Raw genomic sequence first — 9,221 nt, 5'->3', positions numbered from 1 at the left:
TATTCCCCATGTAGTGTACAGTTGTCCCCCCGGCCCCTAGTGAAAACCCACAGGGCTCTGTTTAAAAATAGTGCCCTACTTGGGGAATAGTGTGCCGCAACAGTCTGCCCCAATGACTTGGCACAAGCAGTTGTCCTCCATACTGCCAGATGCATGTTGTTCTAACTCGACTGTCTCTCAGCCACTCGCTCCGTTTACAGGAAATATGAGCAACTATTCCCTTCATTTGCCTCTTTGGTAAGTCTGTCATTTATTCTCTCCATTTCAGCGTGTGTTTGAAGATAGGAAATGTAATTTAATGTGTTCCGGAGGGAGTGTAAGAGACATGACATAACCTCAGTTGGTCTCCGACCAAACGGTGAGCTCTGTGACTGTGATTACCCATGTATTTCCCATAGAACGCCACGGCCTTGGTTAAGATTCTATAGTTTAGAACAATATCTTCGCCATGCAACAGTGTTTTACTCCTATGAACTCTACATAAAAAAGTATTTATATTCAATGAGTGTGACGTTTGAGTTTTTTTTTTTTTATACAGCACTTATACAGTAACTTTTAACATTCCCATTTTTTTCTGGTGACCCTTACGTTCTCACAAGCACATTTGAACCCACTCTAAAACACTAATGGGGTAGGAAATAACTCCCAATTTTTTAAACGTTGTGAATTCATTATAAAATCCACTTCAAAGTAATGTTGTTATTTTAAACTTCACAAAAAGCCTTTGGCTACCACCTGTTTTCTGAGCTTTGGTTATTGCAAGTGTTCTATAACGCTCTACACGGATAAACATGACTTCATTCTTGTGTACTCTGGCCAATGTTGAGTTGTTGTTGTATAGACTTTGATGATTTGGCAAACCTTTCCTGGGTCGGCATTCACAAAATGGTGAACGAGGTGGATCGGTTAAGTCAGTGTTACCTCCTAAATCATAATTATGAGGTGAACTTGATTCTAGATCAGCGGTCCTACTTTGTTATTCTGTCTGAATATGTTCGCAGGAATCTACAGCACAACATTCAACGTTCCTACAAACAGATGCCAATCAGTGTGGAGCAGTTCGGTCTCAGAATTCCCTCCCTTCATCTCTCTTGAAGATTAACATTGACCTAAGCGGTTGGGTCTGAACAGACTGAGAGGTTAAAGGTCAGGGGGTGAAGGTGAAGAAGGAACTCGGTCGCCATGGTGCGTAACGTGGACGACCTGGACTTCTGCATGGCCTCCCACCCTCAGACTGTCCTGGAGGGGCTGCGTTCCCTCCGCCGCAACCCCAAACTAGTGGACGTGACCCTGGCCGCGGGCGGCCGCGACTTCCCCTGCCACCGGGCCGTCCTGGCTCTCTGCAGCGTGTACTTCCACTCCATGTTCTCCGGGGACTTTGTGGAGAGCATATCGGCCCGGGTAGAGCTGCACGACGTGGACCCTGACGTCCTGGCGTCTCTTCTGGACTTCTGCTACACCGGGAAACTGACCATCAACCAGGGCAACGTGGAGGGTCTGATCCAGACGTCCAGCCAGCTTCAGTTCCAGGCGGTCCGGGCGGTGTGCAGCCGCTACCTTCAGCACCAGATCGACGCCACCAACTGCCTCGGCATCCTGGAGTTCGCGGAGGTGCACGGCTGCCCCGAGGTGGTGGCCAAGGCCTGGGGATTTCTCCTGGAGAACTTTGAGGCGGTGCAGTGCTCGGAAGAGTTCCCGCTGCTGGAGAAGGAAAGGCTAGTTGCGTGTCTATCCAACGAGAGGCTACAGACCCGGACCGAGAGCACCCGTGTAGAGGGGGTCCTGGCCTGGGTTAGGTGCCAACAGGAGTCCCGGCTCCCCCACCTCCCGGAGCTCCTGGGGCTGACCCGTCTGGCTCTCTTGACCCCTGACTACCTCAGAAACATCCTGCTAACCGACAGCCTGGTGCTGGCTTCTCCCAGCTGCGTGAAAGCTGTGGAGATGGTCTGCAGAGAGGTATACAAACAACTTTCTGTGACAATAAAATCAACCTCTACATGCTGGTTTTAGTTTTTTATTCTTAATTTGTAACATATGATTTCTTATGTGGATTACCGTAAATGAACATATTTTTTAAGCCTTGACACATTTTTCCTTGTGTATAAATTGTTACATTAGAAGTCTCTTTAAATCCTTAAATCCAAAACATGTCTGCATGTCCTGCTGTGCAGGACAATTCCTGCAACAACAGGATCTTCTAATTATTACATGGCATATGTAAGAATTTAGATAATAAAGTAACCAATTGTGTAGTATTGTATGTTGTTACACAGCAGTTCTTTCATCAGGGTAGGAGATTTTCAAAAACAGTACAATCGCTGTCTTTATAGAAAATGGATGTGAAGCCAGGAGAATTAGCTCTGAACAACAGCCAGAGCCCTCAACCCAACCTACAGGAAGTGCTGTTTGTGATGGGAGGACGCTCGCTGGATGATGATGATGAAGACGGCGATGAAGAAGATAGAGATACCAGGCTGCTACCTAGGAACTGCGGCTTCTACAACCCTAAGACACGTATGTTTGCTCTTCCTCATTCATCTCCTTTTCCCATACGCTCTGGCCCGGTGGTTCTCTGGTGGTGAAGGGCTGCTTGTGAAAGAAGTGTGCCTTTACGGTACAGTGGTAGTAATAACATAATCATATCACTTTACAGAACAGTGGTAGTAATTACATAATCATATCACTTTACAGAACAGTGGTAGTAATTACATAATCATATCACTTTGCAGAACAGTGGTAGTAATTACATAATCATATCACTTTGCAGAACAGTGGTAGTAATTACATAATCATATCACTTTACAGAACAGTGGTAGTAATTACTTAATCATATCTCTTTACAGAACAGTGGTAGTAATTACATAATCATATCACTTTACAGAACAGTGGTAGTAATAACATAATTATATCACTTTGCAGAACAGTGGTAGTAATTACATAATCATATCACTTTACAGAACAGTGGTAGTAATTACTTAATCATATCTCTTTACAGAACAGTGGTAGTAATTACATAATCATATCACTTTACAGAACAGTGGTAGTAATAACATAATCATATCACTTTGCAGAACAGTGGTAGTAATTACATAATCATATCACTTTACAGAACAGTGGTAGTAATTACTTAATCATATCTCTTTACAGAACAGTGGTAGTAATTACATAATCATATCTCTTTACAGAACAGTGGTAGTAATTACATAATCATATCACTTTGCAGAACAGTGGTAGTAATTACATAATCATATCACTTTACAGAACAGTGGTAGTAATTACATAATCATATCACTTTACAGAACAGTGGTAGTAATAACATAATCATATCACTTTGCAGAACAGTGGTAGTAATTACATAATCATATCACTTTGCAGAACAGTGGTAGTAATTACATAATCATATCACTTTACAGAACAGTGGTAGTAATTACATAATCATATCTCTTTACAGAACAGTGGTAGTAATTACTTAATCATATCTCGTTACAGAACAGTGGTAGTAATTACATAATCATATCTCTTTACAGAACAGTGGTAGTAATTACATAATCATATCTCTTTACAGAATAGTGGTAGTAATTACATAATCACATCTCTTTACAGAACAGTGGTAGTAATTACATAATCATATCTCTTTACAGAATAGTGGTAGTAATTACATAATCACATCTCTTTACAGAACAGTGGTATGAGCTGCCTAGTTTCCCAAACCACAACAAGTATGGCTATGCTGTGGTCTCTCTGAATAATGAAGTCTATGTCACAGGTGGGTTGGCTTTTATTCAAGGTATTTCATTTTAGTTTAAAGTGTTCATTATGCAGTTCTAGTGTGCAGTTCTTGTGTTTCTCAATAAGTATAATTGATGTCTACATTACATATATCTCAGTGTCTAGAATAGTTGATAATGATCTGATGTCTACAGTCTTCTTTTCCTTCAGTCCTTCTTTCTCTCCCTCTCATTCTCTTTTTATCTCTCTCTCCTCTATCCACGCGCATGTCTTCTCGTTCACCGTCACTTTCTCTGCTCTCTCCCTTTTCTTTCCTTCCCTACCTCCCTCCTCTTTCCCCACAATCCCCTCCCTCTCTTCCACAATCTCTCGCTCCATCAATCTCTCCTCAGGAGGCTCCAGGGGTTCCCAATCCAACACTTGGTCCACTACGGAGACCTGGAAGTACATAACCAGGGAGGGGCGATGGGTGACCGTAGCTCCGATGCTGCGGCCCAGGACTAACCACACCTCGGCAGCCCTCAACGGAGAGATGTACGTCATTGGCGGTGAGAAAGTAAATGCAGGCTTTCTTCCATGTGGAGACGCCACAGAAGTGACATGGAAAACCCACTGAGAGGACTCAACTCCAATGGGTCATCTGTTTTTCACTTGCTTTGCTGGCAACACCTAGATTTCTGTTCAGAATTAGTCAAAAAAAACGATGTGCCTAGGTGAGATGAGAAGTTAATGTGGGACAGTTAACGAGTAGACAAAAGTGACACTTTAGAAATATATATATATATATATATATATGTGTGTAAAACACTATAATTCTCTTCACAGGCACCACGATGGACTTTGTAGATGTTGAACACTATGACCCGTACAACGACACCTGGGCCCGAACGTGCCCTGCTGTCAAATATGTGACAAACTTCACTGCCACCGCCTGCCACGGGAAGCTGTACGTGATTGGCTCCTGTGCTGTCAAGTACAACGCTCTTACCATGCAGTGCTACAACCCTGTCATAGGTAACAACAAGGAAATAGCCTGCAACGTTAGCTTAAATGTTCCACTGGTCTTGCTGCGGGTCCAAGTTCTATTGACCTCTTTACCACATCTATGGCAAGTGTACCCGAAGTCGGGATGGGCCGTGGGAACAGCCACCATATTCGGAGCATAAATCTATAAATGTTGGTGATTTGATGAAAAGTGAGTGTATCCAACCATTAGCGGTAAACAGAACAGTGAATTTCACAGACTGATATTTTTATTGCGTATCCAATTTTACTGGACATTTTCATAGATAAAATTTTAAAAAAGGAATTAACAGCACCATGCAGAAATGTGAATTACTGTGCTGTGAAATCACGTCCAGTGATCTGCAGACCTTTCTCGCCTCAGCCAAGGCCAGTATATATGACGCCACCATCAGAAAGACACTGAGCTAAAATTGGCTTCATGGCAGAGTAACAAGGCAGAAACCACTGCTCAAAAGAAAATGAATGCTTATCTTTAGTTTGCCAAAAAAGATCGGAAATGATCCTCAAGAGTTCTGGAACTAAAAAGTGGAACTTTTTAGGCAACACAGGCCCTGTTATGTTTAGCAAAAACCAAACACTGCATTCCACATTAAGAACCTCATACCAGTGGTCAAGCAAGGTGGTGGGAGTGACATGGTTTGGGGATGCTTTGTTGCATCAGAACCTGGACAACTTGCCTTCTTTGAAGGAACCATAAAATCTGTTTTGTAATCTGAGATTTCTACAGGATAACATCAAGTCATTCATCCATGAGCTGAAGCTGAAGCTCAGCTGGGTCATGTAACTAGACAATCTGAAATAATCCAGCAAATCTACATAAGAGGTACATTTTTGAAATGTCCTAGTCAAAGTTGACCAAAATTCCTCACTGACTCTTTGACAGAAAATACATTTGTTGCTGCTAGAGGAGGCATAACCAGTTTGAGTCTTAGTGGACGATTATTTTTACACACAAGGGCATTTGGTATTGCGTGACATTAGTAAAACATGAAATAATTATCAAACTTTGTGTGTTGTTTCTTTACTCAGGTTCCCCTTTATCTAATATCCGTTTTTGGCTGACGATCTGACACTATTCAGTGCCCAAATTTTTTTTAAATAGCACTGTACCTAAAATGTATTGTAAAAGAGAGCCACTCAATTGTTTAACCTAGTCAGTTGCTCCTCTTAAATTCCATTGTGTCCCTCTGTCCTTCAGATACGTGGAATATTATCTGTTCCGCTTTCCTCCCAAAGTACCTGTCCTCCCCTCGTTGTGTCTCAGTGGAGGGACTCATCTACCTGATGGCTGACAACACCAAGAAGGTCTACTGCTACGACCCACTCGCTAACATGTGGCAGAAGGTAGGTTTGGGCTTAGGGGCAAAAGTTAGCGTTAAGGAAACAATGGTTTTCGGGAAACATACCAATACCAATATATTTGAAACACCTTCTCTGGCCAGCTAATAACTACTGGTCATTAACATTGGACTTATTTTGTTTAGTAAAAACTTCTGAGGTAAAAAGACCCTGACCTTTTTTGGGGGGGGCGGGGCTTACTTTCTGACTGACTTTCTAACTGTAAAAGCATGGTGTAGGTTACCAGTACACAAATGAAATATGACCATCTATACACTCACTACTGTAAGTGGTCCTGGATAAGAGCATCCCCTAAATGACTTAATGTTAAATGTAATGACTTGCTTTGGCCAGACTGGTCAATCACCAAATTAGAATGAGTATATACTACATATGGATCCGGGAGTGTTACTGAAGGACCAGATACATTTTTACTGATTGAGTGACTAAGTGAATGACTGATGAAATGACTGATTGACTGACTAAGGGAATTATTGACTTACTAAGTGACTGACTAAGGGACTTATTGACTTACTAAGTGACTGTCTAAGGGACTTATTGACTTACTAAGTGACTGACTAAGGGACTTATTGACTTACTAAGTGACTGACTAAGGGACTTATTGACTTACTAAGTGACTGTCTAAGGGACTTATTGACTTACTAAGTGACTGACTAAGGGACTTATTGACTTACTAAGTGACTGACTAAGGGACTTATTGATTTACTAAGTGACTGACTAAGGGACTCATTGACGTCCTATGTGACTGGCTACGTGATTAATTGATTAATGGAATTAGTGACTGACTGACTGACTAAGTTACTGATTGATAATTTGATCCCAATTGACTGACTGAATGATTGACTGACAGTGTGACGGATCTTTCTTTGGGCTGACATGCTATGTTCCTCAGATCCAGCTGCTTCACATGCTCCATGAGAACGGCAGCCTGGTGGCGGTGGACGGTCAGCTCTTTGCCACGGGGGGTCACTGGAAGGGCATGGAGGGAGACTATGGCGTGGAAGTGGAGGTGTACAACAGGGCTTCTAACTGCTGGAAGGTGGAATGTTTCCTACCAAGGCTCTGGTTCTACAGCGGAACCTGTTCTGTCTTCCTGGACCCCTCCCAGTGGTCTACCACGTTCCCCCTGGATGAAAACTAAATGGGGAATGGCCTGAGGCATTCAGCGCCCAGTGGAGAAACGTGTAGCTAGGATGCACGTTAGTGGGCGTCGATTCGGGTGATGATTTTTTACTTATTTAAAAAGCACAATGTGCAGTTTTTGTGTAGGTTTAGCCTGCAGTAGAAGTGGTGCTAATGAGCCAAAAGGCTCCCTGTTTTTGTGTGCTACACCAATTTTGTATGTTGCAACATATATATATTACAACCTATTATTTGTACGATATGTAACTTACGTTCAGTGATTCCTAGGGTATTATAGGAATTTTGAACCCACAGTTTACGTGTTACAACAAATCCAAAGGATAAATTATGTAGTCTCTGACTACGGTACACCACTCTAATTCTGGGCCATTATGTCAAATTAATGAATGCCTTCATAATTAGGTTGTAAAGGCGTACTTACAGTTACTTTATGCACATCTATCCACAGATGTTTCACCTTGTCTGTACCAGCTAGTTTTTCCCTGAGCTGCTTGTATTCTGCCTGTGTGCCCAATTCTTTTTGTCCTCTTTTTGGAATGTCACATATGATAAGTCAATTTCTGTTGTTTCTTCCTGACTGTGGGAGCAAAGACATATCTGTTTGTTTTAATTAGTAGTTTTTTTGTTGGTTGACATAGTACCATTTAGAAAATGTACTGTGAATTATTACATGTTTGTAGATAATGTGTTATTTAATCGATACATGTTTGTAGATATGTTGTTTTCTATGGTAGACTGCACAGAGTGTTGAAGTATTCAACAAATTTGCTTTTTGAGACACATCTAACTCCATAAATCAGTGTTTTTTCAATCTGTTGTCAAATGGACTATCATATTCAGGAAATATTTAGCCCTGATTGTACCTACTACCAACATGTATGATATTTCCTGACCTTGTCATCATGATATAGTGGCTTAATTTGTAGACAGGGTAGTCAAAAGACTCATTGTGATCTGGTACAAAATTGACTACCCTATAAACCTGTGTTTTTTACCTAAAAAATTGGATGTCAGAATTGTTTTTATTTCTAAACTAAGACTAAACATTGCTGATAGTTGTACAGGGCCCATGAAACACATATCGGCTTTTGGATCTAACAGTTTTTAATTAATCTCAGTTGTACAGTGATTAATAAAAAACTTTGGAACCTGTTGTCTGTTTAAAGAGCTTTTTTTTTTTTTTACTTCTTTGTAACACTGCTAAAATGCTAATTCACACTTTTGTTACCTTGGGACCAGACTACTGAAATGCTCTTCTTTCTACATGTAAGACACTAAATGTCAAATAGCTATTAAACACTAAATAAACATCAAATATCTGTTCAGTCAGAAGACACTAAATAAATGTATTTCTAAATATGCCTTCTAGGATGTTGAACAAAAACATATCATATCATCATTATGTAAAATTATGTAAAATATATGGATGGTGAAACTATTAAATTAGAATAATCACAAATAAATACTAAATTAAAATAGTTTACAATAAATACAAATATATTTCTTAAAGAATCTTTGAAATAACTTCCACACATGGCCTTGCCAGGACATCTGGTTGAAATTTAGACAGGTAAGTGTCGATTATAGATACAAAAGCCGATCAATGTCAGCAACATGTGTATAAGATCTGGACAAGGAACGGCTGTAAAAGGATACATTTTCCAGGCGGCTTAAACTGAACCATTCCGATGCGCTACGCAGTGTTTAGCCCAAGCCAGGAGTCTGGGTAGCCAGGCAAGATATAAGCCAGGCTCATTAGATAATTATTAGTCTAATAAAGTTAACATACCCCGCTTAAAGTTTATTTCTACCCGCAAAGACAGCAAAACCACCCTGTTCTGTACCACTGAACGCAGAGCGTCTCTCTCACCATGGCAACAGCCAAGCCAACATTCCATTACCATGGAAACAGCTCAGAGCGTCCGGTTACCCAGGCAACTTCTGTACAGATTTGTCTCGCGGTT

The 9,221-nt window shown here is 41.0% G+C and overlaps 1 protein-coding gene across 1 annotated transcript; it reads left to right on the top strand.

Annotated features, from left to right (window-relative positions):
* The first annotated feature begins 59 nt into the window (after positions 1 to 59).
* klhl30 (kelch-like family member 30) lies at positions 60 to 8,410 on the top strand. The gene is made up of 8 exons (XM_010896423.5): positions 60 to 237; positions 1,002 to 1,956; positions 2,331 to 2,514; positions 3,680 to 3,766; positions 4,122 to 4,277; positions 4,555 to 4,743; positions 5,954 to 6,099; positions 7,007 to 8,410. The coding sequence occupies exons 2-8, from the start codon at positions 1,183 to 1,185 to the stop codon at positions 7,253 to 7,255; spliced, it is 1,785 nt and encodes a 594-aa protein (XP_010894725.2). The 5' UTR covers positions 60 to 237; positions 1,002 to 1,182; the 3' UTR covers positions 7,256 to 8,410.
* The last annotated feature ends 811 nt before the right edge of the window (positions 8,411 to 9,221 follow it).

This window comes from Esox lucius, chromosome 8 (genome assembly GCF_011004845.1).
Source record: "Esox lucius isolate fEsoLuc1 chromosome 8, fEsoLuc1.pri, whole genome shotgun sequence".
NCBI classification, from domain to species: domain Eukaryota; kingdom Metazoa; phylum Chordata; class Actinopteri; order Esociformes; family Esocidae; genus Esox; species Esox lucius.
The sequence above is the reverse complement of the archived record's forward strand: the minus strand, read 5'-3'. Positions and strand labels throughout refer to the sequence as shown.

Bases quoted from the DNA above. Each gene is read 5' to 3' on its own strand.
- klhl30 (XM_010896423.5), top strand. From the start codon at position 1,183: ATGGTGCGTAACGTGGACGACCTGGACTTCTGCATGGCCTCCCACCCT. The intron at 2,515-3,679 runs GTATGTTTGCTC...ATCTCTTTACAG, and splicing joins CTTCTACAACCCTAAGACAC to AACAGTGGTATGAGCTGCCT. The intron at 3,767-4,121 runs GTGGGTTGGCTT...ATCTCTCCTCAG, and splicing joins TAATGAAGTCTATGTCACAG to GAGGCTCCAGGGGTTCCCAA.